The 27,162-nt window shown below is 50.7% G+C and overlaps 1 protein-coding gene across 1 annotated transcript in view; it reads left to right on the top strand.

The window, feature by feature from the left end:
• The window catches only part of LOC102446142 (transmembrane protease serine 9-like), a 44,064-nt gene extending 19,355 nt beyond the window's left edge, over window positions 1-24,709 (top strand). The window contains exons 7-11 of the mRNA XM_089772735.1: window positions 17,031-17,202; window positions 18,759-18,927; window positions 20,215-20,471; window positions 22,199-22,335; window positions 22,978-24,709. Coding sequence (XP_089628861.1) covers window positions 17,031-17,202; window positions 18,759-18,927; window positions 20,215-20,471; window positions 22,199-22,335; window positions 22,978-23,145 — 903 coding nt within the window. The 3' untranslated portion in view covers window positions 23,146-24,709. The remainder of the gene's footprint in view (window positions 1-17,030; window positions 17,203-18,758; window positions 18,928-20,214; window positions 20,472-22,198; window positions 22,336-22,977) is intronic.
• Window positions 24,710-27,162: the final 2,453 nt, after the last annotated feature.

Raw genomic sequence — 27,162 nt, 5'->3', positions numbered from 1 at the left:
GTAGTTCTATTGGCTTATGTGCTCATTTCGTCTTGCTGCTAAACCTATCAAATCATTTTTCCTCCGTCCACCTGCTGACTATATAACCTATTGTATTGTGTTAATTAACCAGTGTTCACCAGGGTAACTCCTGCGTGTCACTCCATCAGCTGGTGTATAATAAATCCTCCGCTTGTTTTCACCTGCATCCAAAGTGTCCTAAATTATTTCCAACAAATTCGGGGCTCGTCCGAGATTTAGGCTTGTGAGCTGATCAGGAGCTGGAGACTAAAACCCAAGAGAGGTGAGTATATTTAATTTACCACCTCATTAGGTCTAGGGGTTGACATCTCTGGTTTCCTTCAGACATATCCTGGTTCCGTTCCCATTTAAGGCATAAAATACCTGGATGAGGGTGAACCAAGCATATGAGGCAGGCCTGAAAGAGGGGGGAAGGAACATCTCCCAGGGAATGAGCACAAGAGGGTTGTGTACTGTTTAAACTAACTTATGTACTGTCATGCATCTGACAAAGTGGGTCTTTGCCCACGAAAGCTTATGCTCCTACACTTCAGTTAGTCTATAAGGTGCCACAGGACTCCTCGTCACTTTTGTTTAAACTAAGGGGCGCATTACGGAGAGACTGGATAAATCACCAGGGAGTGATTAAGCCGTACGTTAAGCTCGGGATTGGCCGAGTACACAAGGCGGCAGGGAGCACAAACTTGTGACCCACTCTCTCATTGCACGTTACATTATAAAACCTGGCGGACGCCCCCCCAACAGGCACTTAACGTACACACTCTCGCATAGTGCAAATCCCCGCCGGCAGTTGAAAAGGTACCAAGAGGTGCTACAAGGTGCAAAAACCGTACGGTATAAGCCACACACGGAATCTCGGGGGTAAAGGCTGATTCCTAAGAGACGTAGCAAAAGAGGGACGGCTAAGCCATGTGTGGAATCCCTGAGGAGGTACCAGTAAAGCAGGGAGGAAAACCTCGCGCAACCTCCATAAGCCCAGCCGGTTCGAGAGCAAGGAGCCCGAGCCCGAGCTGGAAGATAAGCCCAGCTGGATCGGGAGCCAAGGCACCCGAATCCGGGCTGGAAGAGAAGGAACCCAGCACCTGTCCGGAGGGACTGGAAAGGTTTAAAAGTGAGCTGTAGCTGTTACAGCTGGAAAGTGTGACCCGCTGAACCTCTGCGTTCTCCGGACCGAGTGTTGTGTGTTTGTATGTCATACCCTGTCATTATTTGTTAGGGATTAGGATTGCCAGCAACCAATAACTGAATACACCAATCCGTGGGCTGTTTTAAATAACTACTGGGATTTGAAGCAATCCCAGGGAGTGCTCCTTTTCCTGCTAGGGGTAACCCTATTCCTCCTACTAATAGTATGTTAAAAACCACATTTATAACCACTCATCTGAATAAATGCAAATTGATCTATAAGGAATAAATGCCGCTGACAAGGTCTTAAATGCAAGGGGGGTCAGCTGAACCTCGAGACCGAGCGGATATGTGAGGGAGTGACGACTCCCCTTATTTCAGAAGTTGCTGATAAGGTCTGACACTCTAAACGCAGCAAACCCCTTCTTTAGAGTGTGTACATTTAGTTTCCTATAAGCCACTGAACGAACAAGAAGTGAACAGGTTACCCCCCCTAAATAACTAAAATGAATGGAAATCAATCTAAGCATACCTCCACACCGCAGAAAGGCACCCACTACATATACATGCAGCATGGTCCAAGGACCTGTAAGCATTTAACAAATTAACAAAAAAGAAATTAAAGCCCTAAAGGATAAAATTAAAGCTCAAAAAAGCAAAAAAGAAATCCTCCCTATGGTAAGAAATGTAACTTACAAGCAGCAGTGCCTTTGTGCCAAAAGAATGCACCAAGAGTAAAAAAAAAAAAGATTTCTCAGCTGGCTCACCCATATCAACTGTGCCGCCTCTCCCAAGCTTAGGGGGGGAATTTGGCACATTACCCCTTTACTCCTCTCTATGCCCAGCCCCATATATATGCGCTATACATCATTATAAATAGAGAGGAGGCACAAAAGATAACCAAAAAGGATCAGCTCTTCCCTATAAAAAAAATGGGCTCTAGTAACAACTTTGCCCAATCCAAAGCAAAACCCCGAGTTTTAAAATAAACTTAACAGCTGGTGGAAAGTATTTCTCCAAATTCTCAAGGAAAGAATGCCTGCCAACCATCAAGCCATATTAACCCTAGGCATTTTGGTTAAAAACATTTACACAGAACACAATGTAAAAGCAGAAAAGGGCTGCCAAGCGACTTCAGAAGATTCTCAAGCCTTTGTTAGCAAATGGATAACTACAGCCTCTCCAGCTAAAATCGTAGGCAACCCAAGGATGTTTCACAATGCACAAGTGGGGGCCGTCCAAAGAAAAAAAACAAAAAACAAAAAACAGGTAAAACCCTTCCCTCACACACTGTTATAATTGGCTTGAGGGTGTGGAAGGAAGTAACCTAAAAGCCACCCTAAAGTCAACCAGTAAAAATTAAATTTAAAGATGTAATCACTAGAAGCTAAATCTGCCCTAACAAGGAGACACATTCTGCAACATAAATCTCCTTACAGAGCATGAGCAAGTGATCCACCCCAGAATCAGCAGCATAAATCAACTGCTGCAGCATGGATAAAAGTTTAAAATTAGTAAGAGCTAACTGCAATAATACACATTTGGATTTACATATTAAAAAAAATAAGAAGGTGTGGGGGCTAATTGGAAAGCCCACTCTCCTTACCAAATTAATATTGGATAAACTTGTGTCATTGGGAAAAGTCATTTAGCAGAAATCAGGATGGACCATAAGAAAGAAAAAAGCATGTAAAAGGGGAAGGCAAAAAGTTTAGATTCCTATGGGCATAGTAAAAGGAAAATAAGGAATTCAATTAACACTTAACTGGTTAACTGTATAAAAGAATAAAATCTATACATTCAATCCCTAAGGTTAAATTTACTCTTTAAGAAAACAAATCATTGTTTTAAGAATCCAAGCCCTGAAACTTCATTGTGTCTCTGTTCTATGCTGAGTTAATAGCACTTTTGGCTTGCTTTTAAATCCAAGGTTGTGTGTGTCTGCAAACTGCCTGTCTGTTCTGGAAGGGGGGGGCACTGTCCCCCATAAGTAAGCCTGTAACATTGTATATGATTCCTTTCAGGGAAAAAAAAGTTTTTTGCTTGCTGAAACAGTAACTGGCCAACACCTTGCGCTAAGGAAAAGCATTATAGCTTCACACATTAAGCCTAATCTGTAATACAAGAGAAAAATCAAGGCATGCCACCTTTAACTTAATAATTAAACAATAAAGTAATCCACTCAAACCCTCTAAAGCTGGTGTGCAAAATAAAAGCATACCATTGGGTAACAGGCTAATCAAAACTAACAAAAAACATCTGTAAAGAAAAAGTATTCTAAAATATAATGCACTACCCCAATGTGGGTAGAAATGTTTTCTTGTCTTTCAGATCATCAAAAAGCGCTGGTGCCAGCTGAAGAAAAATAACAAACAACAACAACAACAAAAAACCATGGTTCTGTGTCATAACATAATAAGTTTGTGTTCTGTCCAAGTTTGTCTTGCGTGTCTTAATTGTAATACGTATTGCAAATATTTTTGTGTGTAGGATATTGTTTTAATAAAAGAATAATTTAAGTAAAGCAAAAGCATTAATTTAAACCAACAAAATTAATAATTGGGCCCAATCAATTGGCAACTCTAAACTTAATCAATTGGCAACTTTAAAATTCAGTGAAAGGATAATAGTTTAGTAATTGTTTAGGCTAAGAGAATGTTAACAATGTCTCCACAGGTGAACAAAAAAAACAAACTGGAAGGAAGCACGGAGCGCATCACGTAAACAGAAGGACTGGGAGTGGGGTACCAGCCCCTCCCCCACCGGATTGGTTTTGCTTTAATGGCTACACAAATAAAATATTTAGCTTCTGCAAATTTGCACACCAACCATAAAAGTGGTTTGGCCAGAGATAATAAAAAATCTATAAGAAACAACACGGGCAAGTGGGACATCAGCATATTTAAGTAAAGATGCCCACAACAATAAAAAAACTAGTAACCTCACCATTGCAATAACAGCTACTTGCCCTGCTACTCATTGGTACCTAATGCCTTAAAAGGCCTCAAAAATCATCAAACTGCATAGGTTCCTATTAACAATTAAACATCTGTAAACCACATCTGTAAACCATGCTTAGTCCTATAAAAAAAACGGTAATTCCAGTCAATAAAACCAACTTCAAGTCACATACATAAAACAAATATACACTAATAGCAATAAAAAATACACGGCCTTGGGCCACCCCTCATTCACATATAATTATTTTATTTATTGTAACAACATAAACACTACAAAAACAAAAAATACACAGTCCTCTGAGTTAAAGTTTGTATGACATATTGTAAAAAAGAAGCTAAACACTAACATCAGGCCACTAAAGTTAAACCTACTAACTTCCACTGGGGCTTACCACTTAAAGCCCAAACAAAGGTAACCCCTAAGGCATGGCTGTCACTTGTTAAACAAGGGCCATTGCTAAATTGCCCTCATTTAGGTATTATTAACCAGGTCCTTAAGAACAAAATAAAGCCTCCCAATTGTGCATCATGCCCTAAACAAACCCCTGTCCCAAAACCTAAACAATTGTCACTGGTCCTTACCTTGGCAATATTCCACACTGGTAAAAACCAGCTGTGTGCTAAACTGGCTAAGTGGTTGGTAAACACCTAATTCAACAATAGGGCTTCACAAATACCATTGCAAATTGGTTTGGGCCTGGAAACTCTGTTGGCAACACTTATGTCATAGCCCAAAAATTGTATAAAATCCAAGCTGGTAAATGCAGTAATATCCGGTGCCTGTAAAGGCCTAAACACCAGCCAAGCTAATCAAGTGAACCTAAATAGTTTAAAGATCTGTCCAGCTCTGTGTCCACTTCACTAAACCTAACCAGATATTTGGACCAGAGACTAATTAAATTGTTAATTAATAAAACTAAATTAAAACAATTAGAAGGCCATTATTAAAGAAGAGGGTAAGCTTTAGCCACTACCACCCAGCCCTTATAGAAGTAGTAAGTCCCCATCTTCCCCGTGCCTATCCATAAAAGTGGGAAAGTCGAAAATTCATAAGAACCCAAAGGCCCACCTAAACAGGCCATAGTATAACCGTTTGTTTTGGCCCCTCTGGGGATTCCTCACGCACAATAATCAAAATGGTAACCTCCCTGCCTCTACCAAAGCAGAAGCATATAAATAGAATAAAGGGCATTTCTTATTCTGAAGGTGTGGGAGCCTCCCTGTATCCAGGGATTATTGCACCCACTTTAATAAGGACATTTTATGTACCTGCCCATTTAACATCATAACAAATCTGCCTAGGTTTGATGTGGTTCTCACAAAAAAACAAATAAACATCAGGCTGGTCCAAATAAACAATACCTACTGGTGTTTAACTACCCAGACAGATCACTCCATCCTGCCCCTCTACATATCTGTCTGTGTGCATAACAGTCCCTCGCCGGGCGATCCTAACCCTAACCCTCCTCCTCCACCTGGAAACTCTCCTGCAGGGCTTCCTGGATCCGGACAGTCCCCCGCTGGGCCGCCTGGGAAGCGGCGGTGCGGGTCTACATGTACTGGCCAGCCATGCGGTCAGCCTCAGCCATCCAGGCTGGCAGGAAAGCCTTCCCGTTCCGTTCGCATAAATTGTGCAGCACACAACATGCTGCCACCACGGGAGGGATAGTGTGCTCGGCGAGGTCGAGGTGGGTGAGGAGGCACCTAAATTGTGCTTTCAGTCGGCCAAAGGCCCCTTCGACCACGATGTGGGCCCGGGTGAGCCTGGCATTGAAGGCCTGGTGGGAGGGGTTGAGGTGCCCCGTGTAGGGCTTCATCAGCCAGGGCTGTAGGGGATAGGCCACATCCCTCACCAGGCAGACGGGCATGTCCACGTCCCCAACCCTGATGTGGCGGTCAGAGAAGAAGGTCCCGGCATGCAGTCTCTGGCACACAGAGGAGTTCCGGAAAACCCTGGCATCATGTGCCTTGCCGGACCAGCCCACATTAATATCCATGAACTGTCCCCGGTGGTCAAACACGGCCTGCAGGAGGACGGAGAAGTACCCCTTTCGGTTGACGTACTGGGAGGCCTGGTATTCCGGGGCACGGATGGGGATGTGCGTCCTGTCGATGGCCCTCCCACAGTAGGGGAAGCCGAGGGCACCAAACCCCCAGATGACGTCGTCCGGGTCGGTGAGGCGGACCACCCTGTGGAGCAGCACCCGGTTGATGGCCTTGACCACCTGCAGAGAGAGACAGCAAACCGCGAATCACTGGGGCGCCCGGGTGGCTGGGAGTGTTTGTTCCCTGGCACTGCCTCGTGCTCCACTCCTGGAAGCAACCCCCGCGGGCGGCGTGTAGTATGGCCGGGACAGACCGAACCCTCTGGTGCGGGGCACTTTCACCTCCTCCCCCCTCCCTCCATTTTCCCTGGGGTGGCCCATCCTCTCCTTGCATCCCCCCCGGCCCAGTGGCTAGTGGGTTCCGTACCTGCATGAGCACTGCTCCGACAGTGGATCTCCCCACGCCGAACTGGTTCCTGACAGATCGGTAGCTGTCCGGCATGGAAAGCTTCCATAAGGTGATGGCCACACGCTTCTGGAGGGGGATGGCGGGCCTCATGCGAGTGTACCGTCACCGCAGAGCAGGGGCGAGCCACTCGCAGAGCTCCAGGAAGGTGTCCTTCTTCATCCTGAAGTTCTGGGTCCATTGTTGGTCTCCCCAGCTCTCCAGGATGATGCGGTCCCACCAGTTGCTGCTAGTGTCCAGACGCCAGGTGCGGCGGGGCATGCTGGTATCCAGGCGCTGCTGCCGCTCCTCCACGACCCCCAGGGAGGCCAGGGGGAGAGGCAGGGGGCTGACGTGCACCAGATGGTGCAAGGCAGTCTCCGCCCATTGCTGGCAGGCTTGCAGTAGCAAGTCCAAAAACTGGAGCAGCATGCCCAGGGTGAACTCTGACTCCATGGTGCCAACTGCGGCAGCGTCCCCAATGGGAAGCACCGACACAGGCAGGCGAAGAGAAAAACGCTTTGCTGTCCCTCGGCGAGGTAGGCAAGCAAGCGGAAAAGCTGAGAACCGGCTGTCCAGGGGGGTCCCTTTAAGCACGAGCCTCAGACAGCAGCCACACAAAGCAACTACTGACCTGATGCCCTGCTGGAACCGGTTTCAGCTGCCCTTAAATGCGACCCAGCGTCCAATCAGTGTGGACACGCTAGTTTGAATTAGCAAAACGCTAATTCGAATTAATTTTTAAGACTAGATGCCCTAATTCGAATTAGCTTAGTTCGAATTAACTAATTTGAATTAAGTTAGTTCGAATTAGTGTTGTAGTGTAGACATACCCTTAGTGTGTTTGCCAACACCTCTGTGTTAGGGGAATCCAGGATCCCAGCTCCCAATCCAGTTGCACCCAAGTCCGCTTCCAATACGCCCCTGGGTCTTCTTCTTCTTATGGTTCCGTAAATATATCATCATTGTAGCCATGCTGCCCTCTCCTTATGGAATGTTTGTGCATAGGGGGCAAACTGAGGTATGACCTTGGGCACATTTAGGGTCCAGCTCAATTTGCTTCAGCGATTGTATTGGAGATATAAAGACTTGCTCTCTGTGGTCCAGTTTTGCCACACATGGTCCATTTAACGGGTGTCTTCTTGATTTTTGCTAGGGCTCCCCCCCCCCCCAAAGCTGGATTAACTGCTCTGGGACCCCGGGGCTTGTAGATTTTGTGTGTCCCCTCGGCTCTGGGGTGGGGACAACAATAAGGGGTTCAATATGTGGGAGGGGGCTGCATGGGCCCAGGCTGAGGTGAGGTTTCAGGATTTAGGCAGGAGGCAGGATGCAGGAGCAGGCTGGGATCTGGGGTCTAGGAGGGTGGGAAGTGGAGGAGAGAGGTGGGTAGTCTGGGTGGGAGCTGGGGGTCAGGAGCAGCTGGGGATGGGGGTGCAGGATGTGGCTCTTGCCTTGGACTTTCTGTTCTCCATTCTCTATGCTAACAGAGTGATGCACACGAGGCGAGGGGAGCTTTCAGAGGGGTTTAGGTTAGGGATGTAAGCCTGTAGTCAACTACCCAATAAGGGCACGTCTAGACTATGTTTTTCTTTGGAAAGAAGATATGCAAATTCGAATTTGCATATCTTCTTCCGATCGCTTTCTCGAAAGAGGTTTTTTCAAAAAAGCATGCCATCTAGGCACGGTTCTTTCAAAGAAAAAAACACCCCGTTTTCAAAAGAACACTGCACATCTCATTTTTTGCATATCTTCTTTCAAAAGAAAAACATAGTCTAGGCGTGCCCCTTGTATGGGCTTCTCAGGTAGTTGAGTCAACGACTTGCATTTCCCTCCCTCCCTCCCCTCGCCTTGCTGCCTCTGATACAGAGGCGGCAAGGGAGGGGAGCAGGAGCCAATGCTCAGGAACCAGCTTAAAACTGGTTCCCCCAGCACCATCTCTGAAGTGCCACCTACCCCCTCCTCTCTGCTGCCTCTTTCAAGGCAGCACCGCATGGTGGGGCCAGAGGTGGCTGCCACGAAGCAGCCTCTGATTTGGTTGAAGCAGAGACGGGAGTGGAGGGATGTCTTTCATAAGTCAGATAGGCTAGATACCACACCCTCATTTCCCCAGAATACAGAGCTGGTAGCAACAGACCCAACAGAATAAAACATGCTATAAAAAGGGAAAAAAGGTAAAATAAAATGTACAAATCAATGTACAAAGACTGCAGGAAGTGCTATGACAGGAACACCAGTGGAATTGCTAACTCCCATAACTAATAATCAAGTGAAGGATTTTGAGTATTAGCTTTTCAAACAAAAACAAATAGTGCTGTGACATGCATTGCACAACAATGATGTGGAGAAATGATGACATGGTGCATTGCACAATGATAACACAGAGAAATGAAGGCGTGGTGCGTTGCACAATGATCCCACGGAGGAATTATGACATGTTCGCAGTAATAAAAGAAATAGAAATAACATTTGTAAAGGAGCAAAACTACAATTAACATGGGTTACAAGGACGGCATTAGGGAAGCTGTACCTTTAAGAGCACAGTCGGGAAGCTGATGGTGACAGATGCAGAACAAGGAGCAAGGTCTCAAATGGCAGAGGGGGAGACCTAGGTTGGCTATTAGGGCAGCTGTACCTTTAAGAGCACAGATGGGAAGCTGATGGTGACAGATACAGAACAAGGAGCAAGGTCTCAAATGGCTAGAGGGAGAGGACTAGGACAAACTATTTCCCTAGGAGGATGGGGAAGTGTTGAGATGGGTTCCCTAGGGAGGGTGGAATCTCCATCCTTACGGGTGTTTAAGTCCTGGCTGGACCAAGCCCTGGCTGGGTTGACGGAGTTGGGGTTGGTCCTGCTTTGAGCAGGGGGCTGGACTTGATGCCTCCTGCGGTCTCTTCCAACCCTGGGACTCTAGGATTCTGTGATCATCCACAGCTTCCAGCCAGCAAGTGGCTCGTCTCTGCAGTTACAAAACAGTTCCTGGCTATGAGTTTCTAGGGATGTCAAGTCCTCCTTTGGCCCTGGTCCCTGGGTCCCTCTCCTGCTCAGCACACTTGGGCACAGCTTTCTCCTCCTGTTGGATGCCCCTGGAGCCCTCGAGGTATCCCTGGGGATCTTTGGAGTGGAGGCGGGGTCACCCCCAAGTACATCAGCGAGTGCTTTGTGGTGCCTGCAGGTGGTTTGCTGGCCACGCCTGGTTTCACAGCTCCTTCACTTTGACCCTGCCTTGTGGTACGTCCCAGTCATGGCCCCTTTCAGTCATGCACCTAGAGATGTGCCCGTAGATATTGTAATTCCTACAGCTGGAGCCCAACAGCTTTCTCTCTCCAAACGCTGCTGAGGCCCCACACCTCGGCATGGCTCCAAGCTGGGGATCTCCTAGGGTACGTCTAAACTACATGGCTCCGTCGACAGAGCCATGTAGATTTGTTTGTTTGGCAAAGAGAAATGAAGCCGCGATTTAAATAATCGTGGCTTCATTTAAATTTACATGGCTGCCGCGCTGAGCCGACAAACAGCTGATCAGGCCAGTCAGGGTGCACCGTGTCCACACTGGCTAGTCAGGGTGCACCGTGTCCACACTGGCACCCGAGCATGCTAGCCACAGCGCAGCAAGCGCTACGGGTCTCGCAGAGCCCCGGGTCTGCTAGCACGCACTAAGTGCCTTGCCCGTGCGGACACCGCCAGCACAGGGGACTGATTGACTGAGCAGTAACTTGCCAAAGCAGACTTGGCCTTATCAAGCTGGCCATGGGGGGGGGTTCCTCTATGGTTGGGGCCATACATGAGAGGGAGAGCTAGGGGGAAAGGGATGGCTCAGGCCGGCTCATGGAGATCTTTGTCAGCTGGGTTGAGATTTGGGACGTGGAGACATGGAACATGCCCCTGCAGAGCTAGGGACAGGGTGGAAGTGGATGATGGAGCTGAGTTGGGGGAGACCGGCCCCCCCCCATTGCCATCACATGATCCCAGTGTGTTTATCCATGTGGGGCTCTGCTATCGCCCTACGGTACAGGCAGGGTGGCTATGGGGCGGGAAAACATCTTGCTCATGCCTGACTCCTAAGCGAGCACCTCACCTGTGAGTCACCCGTCCCCCCCAAGACACCCCCGGCCAACGATTCCCTGTCACTCTCTCCCTGCAGTAAACCAGCGCCACCGCCAACTGTTCCCATCGCCACGGCCGCCATGCAGCTGCTGGTCCTTGCCGTGCCGGTCGCCAGGGCAGCAGCAGGTAGGAAAGAGCCTGGCGAGAAGCCAACTTTGGGCGGCGTGGGAGGGTTCGGCGGTTTCATCACAGGCCCTTCCTGGCGTGTCTCAGAGAGGTTGCAGAAGATAGGTTGATGATCAGGAAATGCAAAATTCTCGGCAGTCTCATGATCATTTCCTCTGCTTGCGAAAGGGAATTAATATTCTCCTGGACGCCAGGTTTGTTTCATCTTCATGGTGCTCACAATGGGTCCAAGCAGAGCCTGCCCTTCCATAGGGCGGCCAAACGCAACAGTTGTGGGCCCTGTGCTTTGGGGGGGCCCATACTTCAGGGGGACACAAGGTCCAGGATGGTCTGGAGGGTAGAAGGAGGCCTGGTGCGGGGAGCATCAAGCGATCCGGCCCTAGCCCACCCATCCCCATCCCCCTGCTCTCGGCATCGCTCAGAGGAGGGGACTGAGCTAGCAAGAGGCAAGGTAGGGCCAGACTGCTCACTTCTGCTGGCTCCTAGGCCTCCAGGCCACCTGGCCCCTGCATCGCCCTGAAGCGTGGGGGCCCGCCAAAGCAAGTGGTCTGGGGCAGTAGCCTCGGTCTCCCCTATGGACAGTTCGGCTCTGAAAATATCTGCCCATTGGAGCAGCCAGGCCCTTGTTCCAGAATATTGGTGGAGCACCACAGGCCCATAGAAACTGCGCTTAGGGACACATTTCCACTGTGTGTCCTGTTGCTGTTTAGTACGAGGAGAGCCGGCTGGGCGCCAGGGTTCCACAAGCTGTTTTCATCCCGAATCAGGCCTCATGGAAGCCATTTTGAAATTTCCCACAGAACAAAATGTTTGGGAGGGGGCGAGGGGAGAAAATAAACCTGCTTCACTGAGCACTTCAATGTCTTTACATTGAAATATATCAGAGAATTAGGGGTAGGTCTAGACCACGGCGCTATTTCGAGGACTCCTGTAATAGCTGTTCCGTGTCTTTAGAACCAGCCCGTTATTTTGAAATAGATTTCAAAATAATGGGCTCGCTATTCCGACGTCCCTGTAACCCTGATGCCACAAGAGTCAAGGGACATATCGAAATAAGCTATTTTGAAATTAGATCGAAATAAGAAACAATTTGCATAACACAAATCGCATATCTGATTTTGACTTGTGGGCGCAAGATAGATGCACCCTAGAAGATTGACCTTGGTGTTGCCAGGGTCCGACCCAGGGCGGGGCGGGGGAGGCAGCCTGGTCACCAGCTTCTTCCTGGCCTGGCCTGCGAGGGGCGCACACCCTGGCCACTGGCTTCACCAGGAGGTTCTTGAACAACCAAACTCACAGATGTACAGACAGACACGCACACATTCCTAAAATACATAAATAGATATGTATTTATGTCTATATCTATAAAGTATATACAACTTTTATAGAGCATCTTTTCTAATGTAAATGCATTTAAGATACATGAAAAAAACAAGAAATTGTTTAAAAAACAAGTCAAAATGACCCTTTCTGATAATGTCCAATGCCTTCGTCAGACTGCTTAACCCTTGAAGAACCAGGCACCTCTTGCTGAGGAGAGGCTAGTGCATCATGGGAGTCCCTGGTGGTGAGGCATCATGGGAGATGCAGGTCGATTGTGAAGCCAAGCCCATACAGGAGACTGCTTCATTTTGATCTTTTTTAAAAAGTAATTAGCATCACAATCACCACATTCCTGTGGAAATTTTTAACTTTGACAAAATAGGTGTTCCGATCAGAACACATTCCATCTGAAAAAGTTTGACAGTTTCAATTAACTGTAGTGTGGCAAAGCCTCGAAACTCCAGCTGCTAACCCGCCCTCGGCTCTCCTGAGCATGTGTAAATTGTGGTTTTCAGAGGTTTTTAATTTAACCGAATCTTGGGATTTTTTTGGGGGGGGGAGACATCAAATAGCACCTTCCCAAATCCGGGGCTGTTTCCCTACAAAATTTCAAGTCCCTGCTGCTAAGGCATTAGAACCCATGGAAAAGTGGTTGGAAAATTGTTTGAACATTACCCAGATGACTTATCATTCCTGAACCTCATTCCTGGACATGGCAGAACCGAATCTTTCCGATGCACAGTCAGAGAGCCAGTGTGGAAATCTCAGCCGCAAGAGTTATCATTTGGCAAGGATTGCAGAAACAGAAATCAGGGCTTGATCAAGGGAAGTGCTAGGCATCCTTGACTGGAAGTGTTAATCTCAACGCCGCCTACAATAGTTTTAATCCCTGGCAGAGCAAGTTGGCTTTACACGCAAATTCTGCCTGCCCAAATATTCAGCTGCAGCAAAATGTGAATATCCTTAGCAGAAAATATCCTACAATTGTCCAGTCCAAAAGCCAAAGCATTCTGCTCCCTATCACAAAAAAATTGACAGGGAAATGCTACCACAATTCATCCTCTACCCACCGAGCTTTGCTGTCAGACTGCACCTCCCATGAAACACCACTCGTGGTGAGCCAAGGTGATGGCATTATGAGAATCCCTGACTGTGATGCATCATGGGAGATGTAGTCCCATTGAAGAGCACAGCCTATAGAGGAAAATGGGCCTCTATATTGCAGTACTTTAGAGACATGCTAACCCTCTGAAACTATTTCAAAATAGTACATCCACACGACAGGAAAGCTTCGAAATTAGTCCGAGGCAGGGTCCCTTAATGTGGACACGCTACCTCGACGTAGAGCCCCGGGAAGCACTTTAAATGTCTCTGCGGACATTTCGAAATAACAGCAGAGGGAGTTTTCAAAGCCAGCTGAAGACAGTAAGTGATTGCTTCCCACCCCTTACATAGAATTTCCCCAGGGCAGAAATCCTTTGATTCATTCTCCTTCAGTCTCCCCATTAAAGATGGATTCCAGCAACACGTGGCATGGTCACATGTCTTTGTAGGACAGCTTGGGCTGGTAGGAAAAACAAAACCGTTTACTGATCATTGTCTTGAGCACCAGGCCATTAAGTCCGCTAAATACCACTAATGGCTTTCACTAGAAGACCTGATTAATAAAACATGTTTATGCTTCATACTTCTAACTTCACCTACAAGAATGATACACACATACAAATAGAAACTACACATTCAGGGAAGCACAGGCTTTTGAACGATAGGCTACATGCCCTGTTCTGCACAAAGCATATTCGAGATACACATATTCCTATTAAAAAACATATTCTATCAGGGTGCATCTACACAGCACCCTTAGCTTGAAATAAGCTATGCAATTTGCGCTACGCAAATTGTGTAGCTTATTTCGATGCTATTTCGAAATACAGGCAGTCCCCGGGTTACATACAAGATAGGGACTGTAGGTTTGTTCTTAAGTTGAATTTGTATGTAAGTCGGAACTGGTACATATTGTAGGGGAAACTCTAGCCAAACATTTCTCCAGAGCTCAGTTTTATTCTCCCACACCTCACTTCCCTCAGTCCTTTATTCTCAAGCTGAGGTGTCTGCTGAGAAAAGCTGCTCCGCGTCTCCCTGGTCTGCTGGGGGGGAGCAGCTAGGGCGGGGTTGCCTCACCCCGTTTGTAAGTAGGAATCTGATGTAAGTCGGATCCATGTAACCCGGGGACTGCCTGTAGCTTATTTCGTAATTTGGCACTGTCAACACTGTGCCAAATTTTGAAATAACTCACTATTCTGAAAATAGAAAGGGTTACCAGGATGTTGGAATAAGACGCCTGTTATATCGAAATCTATTTCAAACTAACAGGCTGTTTCAATAGACGCGGAATAGGTATTTCAGGATATTTCCAGGATCCCGAAATAACTCCGCATTATGGACGTATCCTTACAAATATGGGGGCGCAGCGTGACACAGAGAAAGGAGACCAACGTGAGAGCAGAGCCACAGACCAACGGCCTTCGTCAGGCCGAGTCAGGATACCAGACAGAGGAGTGGTCCCCAACCTTTTGGGGCTGCTGAGCGCCCAGGGGCCGGGCCACTCATGTGCCGGGCACCCGGGGGCGGGGAGGCACACGTGCCGGGGGGCGGGGCTGTGCACGCGCACGGGGGCGGGGCCACCCATATGCTGCATGCCCAGTGCCGGTGCCACCTATGCGCTGCACTCCCAGGGCCGGCGCCGCTCCTGTGCCGCACGCTCAGGAGCTGGCATCACCCACGCACTGCGCACCTGGGGCCAGCGCTGCTCCTGCGCTGTGTGCACAGGGGAGGGGACGCCCATACACTGTGCACCCGGGGCCGGCACAGCCCATGCACCGCACACCCAGGGGAGGGGCTACCCATGTGCTGCGTGCCTGGGGCCAGCGCCACGCCTGTACCATGCGCCATGGGGCCGGCACTGCCCTTGCACTATGCACCTGGGGCCAGGCCCGCCCATACGCCGCATGCCCGGTGCCGGTGCCACCCATGCGCCGCACTCCTGGGTCCGGTGCCGCTCCTGTGCCGCACACTCAGGAGCCAGCAGCGCCCATGCACTGCGCGCCTGGTGCTGGCACCGCTCCTGTGCCATGTGCCTAGGGGTGGGCACGCTCATACGCCACACGCCCAGGGCCAGCACAGCCCATGTACCGCATACCCAGGGGCCGGCACCGCCCATGCACCACGTGCCAGGGTGCGGGGCTGGCCCCGATCACTCGGCGGGCGCACAGAAATGGCCTGGAGGGCGCCATGGCGCCCGTAGGTACTGCGTTGGGGACCACGCTCTAGGGCTAGATGGATGGTTCAGAGATTCGCTTGGGGCAATGGAGGAGGTTTAGATGTGGGGGTTGGGGACATGGAGAACAGGTTCCAAGTCACAGGACAGAGGTGGGGACAAATACCGGATTTCTCCCATTGATCCCCAGGATTGGGGTGGAGGGAGGTGCCTAGTTCTCGACATGTGGGACAGCTTCCCCGATATGGCAATCACGGGTATGACTCACCGGGCCGGGCCATTTCTCTGCGATATAAAGTAACCCGTCCCAAAACATCCTCAGCTTTCTCCAAGACGCGACTGCCGAAGCCTCTTCCGCTCCTGAAAGCCCCCTGCCAGGCGTTACAGGTGAAGCAGGGGCTATCCCGCAGTCAGGCTGGCTGGCGGGGAGAGTCATGGTGATGAGGTGGAAAGGAGAACGCGGAGGTTGCAAGAGCAAGGTTGGGTGGCGAGTTAGAGCACCGCCATGTAATGGGGTGATTATAGACATCTACCAGGGATGGTCCAGACGGTGCTAGGTCCTGCCAGGAGGGCAAGGGACTCGCATCGATGACCTCCCGAAGTCCCTTCCAGCTCTAGTGTTCTATGATTCCGTAATTATGGGGAGCCAGGGGGCAGTGCTCTGTTTTGGGGAGACAATGGGCTGCCACAGGGGCATGGCTGTGTATTCGGATGATTACGGGGTGGAATGGGGCACACAGTAGAGACGGATGGTTTGGTGGTTCACTGCTCAGCTGTCTTCTTACTGCTGGGCCACTGCAGCCTCTCTGTACTACCTGGGCCCAATCGCGTAGCTGCTCCGTGCCTCAGTTTCCCCATCTGTACGGTGGGGATCGTAGCCCTGCCCAGCCTCATGAAGGAGCTCTGGGGAGAAATACGGCAATAGCTCCAAGGTGCTACAGTAATGGAGGCCAGCGGGCACCTTAGATCTAGTCATTTCTCTTTTAACAAGCTGGTTTGGGGGGAGTTGCCCTCCTTTGTTATTGTGGCAGCACATTGAAGGAGAACAGGTTGGCTCCAGCCAGCTCAGGGAAGCCTTTGACCTGTGGCTTTCCGCCCCAACAGATCAGATCTGGGGGGCAAGGGAGGCTAAAACCGGGCAGAGGAAGGGAACCTCAGGCCCGGAGGCCGGATGTGGCCCTTGGCTTGCCTGGATCCAGCTCTCAGGTTTCAGGTCCCCCCCCCCACAGCATTGGGGAGCCCAGGCTGGTGCTCCAGACCCCCTGCTACCCTCCCCCGGGGGCTGGAGTGCATAAAATCTAGCAGGCTGCCCCCCCCCCCCAGGCTCTGGTGCGCATGTGGAGTGTCTTTCTCCCACTCAGTCGGGGGCCACAGCGAGGGGTTTTTCCCCCGCTTCTCCCGTGTGTGCGGTCCCCGACTGATTTTTCTGTGGGACAGTGGCCCTGACCCAAAAAAAGTTCCCCACCCCTGCATTAGACCGTACAGCGCATCTATACGCCCACGTCCCCATTCCCTGCAATAACCTCCCGGGATAGGCAGGGCTGCCAAGGGGTAAAGGAAGTAGGAGGAAGAACGGACTCAAACATCGCTTTCCTGACACCAGAGCGAGCAACTTACCTGTGAGGCAGCCGCCCTCCTTAAGACACTCAGGGCCAACGATTCCCTTCCTATCTATTTCTCTGCAGTGAACCCAGCGACGCCACTGACTGTGTCCATCGCCACCGCCGCCATGCAGCTGCTGGTCCTTGCCGTGCTGGTCGCCGGGGCAACGGCAGGTAGGAAAAAGCCTCTCCCCCTCTCCCCCCGTGAGAAGCCAACATGGGGCAGGGTGAGCGGGTCCTGTGGTTTTACCGCAGGCCCTTCAGAAACGTCTCAAAGATTTTCCTGAAGCCAAGTTGCTGCTCAGGAAATGCAAAATTCCTGGCAGTCCCTTTATCAAGTCCCCAGGTTACATAAGGGAATTAATATATTCTAATTTGTGTTTATTGTTCCCGGAACGGGCAGGGAGCCATGATTTCACAATGTGCTTTTATCTCAAATCAAGGCACAAGGAAACAGACATTTCCCACAAACAAAAATATTTCTGGAGGGGGAGGGGGAATCTGTTTCACTGAGATTTCGGTGTCTTAAAATGTAAAGCGCTTTTAAAACTGTCACTTTTATCGAGCATCATTGCTCATAGAATGGCAAATCTCCAAAGAAAAATGTGCAACCAAGCAAAAAAGTCACAAAGGCCAGACTGCGTATCCCATAAAGCACCAGGCACCTCTTGGTGAGGAGTGGCTTGTGCATCATGGGAGTCCCTGGTCAGGATGCATCCTGGGAGCAGTGCCGGACCAAGCCATACTTGCACCCAAGGCAGCAGGCGCATGGCACATGCGTGGTCCCACCCCCGGGCACGCGGCGCCTGATTGACATGGTAAGGGGCGCCGCAACCCTGGGCGTGCAGCGCATGTGCGGTGCCCCCCCCCAGGCACCAACCTATGTGGGGAGCCTGACTGAAGTGGTGCCCCTTACCACTTCAATCAGGCACCCCCATAGTTTGGTACCCCGGGCAGCTGCCCGGCTAGCTCCCCCCTTTATCCAGCCCTGCCTGGGAGACATAGTTTGATAGTCTAGACCATGGGTTCTCAAACTGGGGGGTGTGCCCCTCCGAGGGGGCATGAAGAAATTCCAGGGGGGGCACGAGGCAACCCAGCCAAACACACCCCCGTCAATCCCACCCCAAGCTTTGCTGCGATTTTTTTGGGAGGGTTTCTCAAAAATCAAAAAGGGGGCGTGATGCCGAAAAGTTTGGGAACCGCTGGTCTCTTCAGACGATTAGCTCATTTCGATCTATTTTTAAACCATTCGCATCCCATACAACACAATCCCGTAGACATTTTCAACTTTGAGAAAATGGCTGTCTCTGGAGGGAACACATTCCTTCTGAAAAACTTGGGCAGTTTTAATTATTTGTGTGGCGGGAAAGCCTAGAAAGGCCAGTCCCTGACCACTCCCCCTGCTCTCCGGAGCATCTCAGCAAATCCAGGTGGATTTTCATGTGAACAGCAAAAGGCTTTTCCCTGCCCCAGGGCTCTTCCCTAGTGAAAGTTCAAGTCCCGGCTGCCAAGTAGTCCAAAAAATGACTGGAAAATGGTTTGAACCTTGCAAAATGAAGGTGCCTCCTGGGTCGCTAGTCCAGGCCCTGCTCCTATGGGCAACTCGGTTGCATGAATGTCTCAAGCGTGTGAGCGGTGGCTCATAGTCATCCTGTGGCCAGCCAATCCTCGGGGACATGCCTGATACTTGCCCCACCCCTTTTCCTGCTCATGGCTTCTCTCCATTGCAGCCTCATTCTCAGAGAAGAATGAAGAACGAGTCCTCGGGGAGAAGCTCTGCGGCGTTGGCTTGCAGCCCTACCAAGCGGCTCTCCTCAGGAACGGCAAAAACATCTGTAGTGGGAGCCTGGTGCACCCGAAGTGGGTGCTAACTGCTGCACACTGCAACATTGACATTGGGTAAGTCAGTGCGGGGGTGGAGAGGGATGGGGATGCCTGGGAATTACCCACGTCCCCAGATCTTATCTTCTCCCGTGGTGTCCTCCATCCATGCCCACGTCTCCCTCTTTTCCCCCAACCCAGCCCCAGCCACCTCTATTGTTTTCCAGCCCTCAAAGCATTTTTCTTCTCTGCACCAGCTGTGGTTTTCCAGCCACTTTCTGCAGATGTGCCTGGGCCGCCCGTATTGGTCTGCCCTGCGGCGTGGGCAGGAGGGAACAGGCCCTGCACTCCCCAGCGTTACATCGTGTGGTTCCTGCTGCCGGCTCGTGGGCGGGCGGCCGAGGAGCTGGATGGAATGGGGGGGAGCTGTGGGAAATATTTTCCCTTGACTCCGGCCGGATGCTGTTCGTTCTCAAGCTGGGGGAGGGGTGTGCCTGCGACCCACTGTGGTTCAGGGAGTCCACGGGGCCCAGTAGCTAAACCCTGGAACCCTGTGTCCCAGCGCCTCCCACATGGCTGAGGCCCCAAGCCTTGTGCACCCCGCAAGGCTAACGCCCAAGTGTGCCCACCCCCCAGCTGAGGGCTGGAGAGTGGAAGAGACGGGCTGTGAGGGGCTCCGGGAACTACTCGATGAGAATGAAATCCCTGGAATGGAGGTGGGGTGTCCAGAACCATGGGGTGCCTCAACATTGAAAGCAATGGGGGTTTCCTTTCTAGAGCTCTGTCAATACTGCAGAGAGATCTGTCCTTCCCCTCCCCTCTGTGTGCCCTGACTCTGTTTGCTAGGACTCAGCAGGTACCTTTATTGCATTTAGAAAAACACGTTAAAGCACGTAAATAATATGTTACAGGCCCTTGAATAGCCACCCATTGATCTCATATATTGTTAATAGAAGAATTAGGGGCCACTAAATGAAATGAATAGGCAGCAGGTTTCAAACGAACAACAGGAAATTTGTCTTCACTCAGCACACAGTCAACCCGTGGAACTCCTTGCCAAAGGATGTGGTAAAGACCAGGACTTTAACAGAGTTCAAAAAGGAGCTAGATAGATTCATGGAGGTTAGGTTCATCAATGGCGATTAGCCAGGATGGGTAGGGATGGTGTCACTGGCCTCTGTTTGTCTGGAGGTGGGTAACGGGGGAGGAATCATGTGAGGATTACCTGTTGTGATCCCTCACTCTGGGGCATCTGGCATTGGTCACGGTCGGCAGACAGGACACAGGGCTAGATGGACCTTTGGTCTGACCCAGAATGGCTGCTCTTATGTTCTCATGTTCTTCCTTTGTCCTGTCTCCATGCAGGACGTTGCAGGTGCATCTGGGGAAATACGATCTACGGGTGAAGGAAGACACGGAACAGATTCTAACAATTAAAAATGTCTTTGTGCACCCGGAGTATAACGTCCGCAGCCCTAGTGACAACGACTTCATGCTTGTGGAGTTGCAGAAGCCTGCTCAGCTCAACAACTTTGTGAAAACAATCCACCTGGCGACCCATTGTCCTGATCCTGGATTGCAATGCAGAGTCTCAGGATGGGGCTCCATCAACTCCACCCAAAGTACGCTGGGGCCAAGAGGGGAGGGGAGGGGACGAGGTCGGGTTCCTCAGGGGGAGGAGGTGGAAGCTCCTTCTGGAGACCTTGATAACAAGCTCTCAGGGGTCTTTGGCTTCTCTGGGGGGAATCAGCGTTGGTGAAAAACGCAGCTTTGAAACCACCAAATTGTCCCCCTGATTTGGGGTCAATTCCAAAACAAATATTCTGAAAGACCTTTGCATGTGAACCCTCTGAGATGCAAAGGCTTGATGGGCTGGTCCTTCTTGGGGCAGGGGGCTGGACTCGATGCTTCCAGAGGGTTCTTCCCGTCTTCTATGATGGGTAGATTTTGTTTCCATTTGGAAGGCCTCCTTTAGGAGCTTTCCTTTCCCTTCCTTTGCAAGGCAGTTCTAAAGCTTCGCACGCAATTCGCCTCTAAGGGAAATATTAAAATGGCTCATAATGCTAGAACTGCATGAAACTGTGTAATGCCAAAAGGCAGAACTGAACCTGCAACTTCTGGAGCAGGAGCGAGAAGCCAAGGGGCTCCTAGCTAAGACCGGAAGAGCTGAGTCATTACTCTCTGTCCAATTGGTCACTGTGTCACTAAGGGGGACTGTTCTGAACACCCGGGGAAACCAAGAGCATCCATGGGCAACAGAGCAAGGAGCGGGGGGGGGGGAGGAAAGGGAGGTTTGCATCACTGACGGGGCAGGGCCTTGGGCAGAGCTGAGGCAGCCAACCCTCAGAGCTGCGCGGAGTCCACAGAGCACTACTCTGACCACAATTTCAATTGGTGGGCCTGGGCAATTTGCGCCCCCTGCCATGCCGTTGGGCGTGACCACACCCAGACGATGTGGGTTACACATTCATTGGGCATAAACTGGGGAGCGGGGTTTCTGCCTTTTCTCTTCACCCACAATTATCTTTTTTGGAAAATGAACATGGCCAGATCGCTACATGATTGGAATCTGCTGTAGCTCCACTGGAGTCAATGGGGCAGATCCCGGCTGGGTCAATGGGCCATAGCTCCACTGGAGTCAATGGGACAGATCCCGGCTGGGTCAATGGGCCGTAGCTCCACTGGAGTCAATGGGACAGATCCTGGCTGGGTCAATGGGCCGTAGCTCCACTGGAGTCAATAGGGCAGATCCCAGCTCGGTCAATGGGGCAGATCCCGGCTGGGTCAATGGGCCGTAGCTCCACTGCAGTCAGTGGGGCAGATCCCAGCTGGGTCAATGGGCCATAGCTCCACTGGAGTCAATGGGACAGATCCTGGCTGGGTCAATGGGCCGTAGCTCCACTGCAGTCAATGGGGCAGATCCCAGCTGGGTCAATGGGCCGTAGCTCCACTGGAGTCAATGGGACAGATCCCGGCTGGGTCAATGGGCCGTAGCTCCACTGGAGTCAATGGGACAGATCCCGGCTGGGTCAATGGGCCATAGCTCCACTGGAGTCAATGGGGCAGATCCTGGCTGGGTCAATGGGCCGTAGCTCCACTGGAGTCAATGGGACAGATCCTGGCTGGGTCAATGGGCCGTAGCTCCACTGGAGTCAATGGGACAGATCCTGGCTGGGTCAATGGGCCATAGCTCCACTGGAGTCAATGGGACAGATCCCGGCTGGGTCAATGGGCCATAGCTCCATTGGGGTCATGGATCTGTGTCGGTTTACACCAGTTGAGGGCCTGACACTAAGTTTTCTTCTTCTGCACCTTGTATTGAAACTCTTCTTTTCCTGCCATTGCCCAGGCCAGCCAACAGACGTCCTGCAGTGCGCGGATATCTACACCGTCAGCCAGGCCAGGTGTCTTGAGACTTACCCAGGCAAGATCACGGAGAACATGTTCTGCGCTGGTGTGGAGCAAGGCGGCATCGGCTCGTGCAAGGTATGTGTGTCTATTAGGGATGTCAGCGAGTAGTCGAGTACTCAACTGCTGAGGGGCAGCAGTGGGGGAGCGAACAGGAGCCGGTGCTGGGGGAGCCAGCTGAAGCACCGTCTCTGCAGTGCCGTCTGCCTACCCCCGCCCCACTGCCCTATCAGAGGCAACGGGGAGGGAGAGGAGGCTGCTCCAGCAGCAGCCCTGTTGGCAGTGGCCCATGAACAAGGGTTGCTGGACCCAGTGCAAGCAGGGAAAGAGCAGGCTTGCTCCGGCTCCAGGAACCACCCATGCTGTGACTCTGCATTTAAATGTGGCCAGGGCCCAACGGCATTTCACAGGCAGATGCTCAGCACTCTGGAGCTGGCACAAGCCAGGACTGCTCAGTCCGGGCTCACGCCAGCTCGGGGAACCACCCCCGTGGTGGCTCTGTAGAGCGGCCCTTATCCGCTAATCGCATAGTCAATACAATTGTATCGACTTCATGACTAGCCCAATGACCGCTCCTTAGCATGCTTAGTGCCAGCGTGACCCTGCCGCCCCCTGCTGGAAGCTATGAGTCTGCCCTGTGTGCGTGCCCCCTGTGGAGGGAATGAGTCCCCGTGTCTGGGGTGCGGTTGTGGTTGCTGACGCTTGGCATTGTCTCCACAGGGCGATTCAGGAGGCCCGCTGGTCTGCAACGGGATGCTGCAGGGTGTGGTCTCCTGGGGGGGGGACATCTGTGGCCTGCCTGGACAGCCTGGGGTCTACGCCAACGTCTGCAAAGCTGCCGAGTGGGTGAAGAACACCATACAGAAGAGGCTGTCAGAGTCGGACTGAGAGCTCCCAGAGTGTCACACCCGCTCCAGTAACCCTCCAGCCCCTACCCCACCGTGCTCCTCCCCTGGCTGCCGCACCCAGCGTGTGCTCACTAGGGCGTGGGGAGCTGGCCGGGGTGGGACGGGGATGGGGCGCTGCAGTGTGACCAGTCCAAAGCAGCCAACTGTTACTAGCCAGACCTGGCATAATCCTGAGCCTGGGTGGGAAATGGGGGTATGTCTACACTACAAAGTTAATTGGAACTAACAGACGTTAGTTTGAATTAACTTTAATAGGCGCTACACAGGCAAACCACTAGTTCGTATTTAATTTGAACTAGCGGAGCGCTTAATTCGAACTAGGTAAACCTCATTCCATGAGGACTAATGCCCAGTTCGAATTAAGTAGTTCGAATTAAGGGCTGTGTAGCCCCTTAATTCCAACTAGTGGGAGGTTAGCCCTTCCCAGCTTGCCCTGGTGGCCACTCTGGGCACCACCAGGGAAACTTGTCTGTCCCCCTCCCGGCCACGGAGCCCTTAAAGGGGCACGGGCTGACTACGGTGCCCGTGCCAGGTGCAAGCCTGCCAGCACCCAGCCAGCAGACCCTGCACCTGGCACGGCACGAACCAGCCACCCGCTGCCACCCAGCCCTCCCCCTCTTCCCGGGACCAGGCTGGCGGCTCCCAAGAGCCTGCCCAGGTCCACAAGAGGCGGGCGCCGACCTGGTCTAGTGCAGACATCGTGGACCTCAACCATGACCTCCGCACTAGGCACAGGAAAGTGGCCAGCTAGGGCAGGAGAGCTGCCAGCCTGGCCACCCAGGAGCAGGTTTGCATGAAAATCAAGGTGGTCCACTGAGACCCCAGACCCTGAGCCCTGAGCTTACAATGGCCGTCCTGGGTCAGACCAAAGGTCCATCTAGCCCAGTAGCCTGTCTGCTAACAGCGGCCAACACTAGGTACCCTAGAGGGGATGGACCGAAGACAATGACCAAGCCATTTGTCTCGTGCCATCCATCTCCAGCCTTCCACAAACAGAGGCCAGGGACACCATTCCTACTCCCTGGCTAGTACCACTCCATGGACCCAACCTCCATGAATTTATCTAACTTCTCTTTAAACTCTGTTCTAGTTCTAGCCTTCACAGCCTCCTGCAGCAAGGAGTTCCACAGGTTGACTATTTGCTTTGTGAAGAAGAACTTTCTGGTATTAGTTTGAAGCCTGCTACCCATTCATTTCATTTGGTGTCCTCTAGTCCTTCTAATATGGGAACTAATGAAGAACTTTTCTTTATGCACCCTCTCCACACCACTCATGCTTTTATAGACCTCTATCATAGCCCCCCTCAGTCTCCTCTTTTCTAAGCTGAAAAGTCCCAGTCTTTTTAGCCTCTCTTCATATGGGACCTGTTCCAAACCCCTGATCATTTTAGTTGCCCTCCCCTCTCCCACCCTCTCTCTTCCCCTCTACTGCCTCCTTTTCCCAATCTCCCCGAGTTTTGTTCAATAAAGGGAGTTTCTATTTTTGAACACACGTGTCCTTTATTTTGTACATCAGGAAGGGGGGGTTAGGGAGGGGTAAGTGGAAGGAGGTGAGGGAGGAATGGGGTACGAGCCCCCAATGGGGAGGACTGGGGTGGCTCTGCGGGCTCCTCGGGGTGGAAGCTCTCCTGCAGCCCCCCGATTGACACACACCCCAGATGGCAGCCTGCGGCAAGTGCAGCCGGGCTGATGGCCAAGTGCTGTGATGTGCCGAGTGTGGGCACTCAGGGCACTCCAAGCCAGGACTGCTCTGCAAGCGGGGCACCCCATAGAACTGTCTGTCGGGGGGGGGGTCGGGTCCCTTTAAGCACAGCCCTCGGCTAGCCTGAGACAGCATCTCCACGCTCTAAGTCCTAATCTGATGCCTGCCGGCTCTGCTTCCGGCCATCCTTAACCTCGGTTCAGGGTCCACTCAATGTGGACATGCTAGTTCGAATTAGCAAAACGCTAATTCGAAGTAGTTTTTAGGTCTAGATGCACTAGTTTGAATTAGCTTAGTTTGAATTAACTAATTCGAATTAAGTTCGTTCAAATTAGTGCTGTAGTGTAGACATCCCCTGGGTGAGTGGTTCACACAGCATGAATCAGCCAACAATTGTGAGACTGGCTTGAAAAGATCACCCGACCTGCTTGAAATTCACAAGATTGACTTTTAAAAAAACCATCAGCTTGATTGAGAATGGGGAAGTTTGCTAAAACGTCCGGAGTCAGCCTGACAACCACAAGATTGGTTGAAAAATATCAGTAGCTGACTTCCAACCTCCTGAGATTTGCTTTAGAATCATGGAATCCACCTGAAAAGCTACAGGCCTCCTCTGAAAATCATCAGATCAGCCTGACAATTGTGAGATGGGTTTCACGGTGGAGAGATTTGATTAGAAATGATGAGACGGGTTTCCCAATGCCCTATGTCACACACGGGTCTGGGATGTCTCTTGCCTTGGTACGGATGGGATAAGGAGCTGTCGCCGCTATGAAGTCTTGAAGTCTGAGACGTGATAGAGTTCAAGTTTTATCAGGTGCCACTCCAGGAACAAGGCTGCAGTTACACAGCTGTTGTGCTTGTTGTGTGGACAAGCCCTGGGAAGTCATATTCAGCTGATTTTCCATCACAGCCCCCAAATCATTCTGGGCATGTCTACACTGGGGAAATTATTTCAAAATAACGTATTTTGAAATAACAATTTCCAAAGTAACTATTTCGAAATAGCATGTCCACACTACGGGGAAGCCTCGAAATGAGTTTGAGGCCAGCTCCCTTAAAGTGGACACGCTACCTTGACTTAGAGTAGCTGAAACAAAAGACAGGACTATGTAGCACTTTAAAGACTAACAGGATGGTTTATTAGGTGATGAGCTTTTGTGAGCCAGACCCACTTCCTCAGATCAATTGTGGAAGAAAATTGGCACAACCATATATACCAGACTAACACGGCTGCATCTCTGTCAGTTGACTCAGAGTCGTTATTTTGAAATAGCAGCACTGAAGCATCCACACTACCGCTATTTTAAAAAATAATTTAGCGAATTTAGCATTATTTCTCGTAGAAAGCAGGAGTTTTTATTTCAAAATAACCATCCCATTATTTTGAAATAGCAGGCACAGTAGTTAAACTAGATGGGTTTATGAAGGGGATGGTTTGATGAGATAACATGATCTTGGTAACTAATTGACCATTCATTATCAGTGGGAAATAGGTCAATGGAGGGTTGATAGGAGTTACTATAGAGGATTTTCTGGCTGTCTGGCTGGTGAGTCTTGCCCACATGCTCAGGGTTTAGCTGATCGCCATATTTGGGGTCAGGAAGGAATTTTCCTCCTGGGTAGATTGGCAGAGACCCTGGAGGTTTTTTGCCTTCCTCTGTAGCATGGGGCACAGATCACAGCTGGAGGATTCTCTGCATCTTGTGGTCTTCAAAGTATTTGAAGGCTTCAATATCTGAGGTATAGGTGAGAGGATTATTCTAGGAGGGGGTGGGTGAGATTCTGTGGCCTGCACTGTGCAGGGGGTCAGACTAGATTATCATAATAGTCCCTTCTGACCTTAAAGTCTATGAGTCTATGAGTAGTGTGGACACTCTACTTGTTATTTCAAAATAAGGAGAGTTATTTCAAAAAACTCCCTAGTGTAGACCAGGGCTCTGAGAGTAACTGCTAGTCTGGGTAGAGTCCCCCATCCTCTGATTCTTGGCGACTTACTTTGCTCCTAGATGTATGAACTTACGAAAAGCCATTAACAACCCCATGTCAAACTTCAAGATCTGGCAATGATGAGACTCATGGACCCAAATCTCACAGGATTTTAGGACAAGTCTCATGAGGATGGGTGGGTTTCACAAAGCCTCAAGCTCCTGGATCACGTGACACATGGGAATCTGAGGTTTAGGCAAAAGCAAAAAATCACTTTCTAGACTGAGGGTTGGGGAGGGAGAGCTGGGAAGCCAACGCTTAGAGCCATCAAAAAACTGTGAATAAACAAGCCCAAGCTCTATTGGTT

This window comes from Pelodiscus sinensis, chromosome 22, assembly GCF_052426305.1.
Source record: "Pelodiscus sinensis isolate ZL-2025 chromosome 22, ASM5242630v1, whole genome shotgun sequence".
NCBI lineage: Eukaryota > Metazoa > Chordata > Testudines > Trionychidae > Pelodiscus > Pelodiscus sinensis.
The sequence above is the reverse complement of the archived record's forward strand: the minus strand, read 5'-3'. Positions and strand labels throughout refer to the sequence as shown.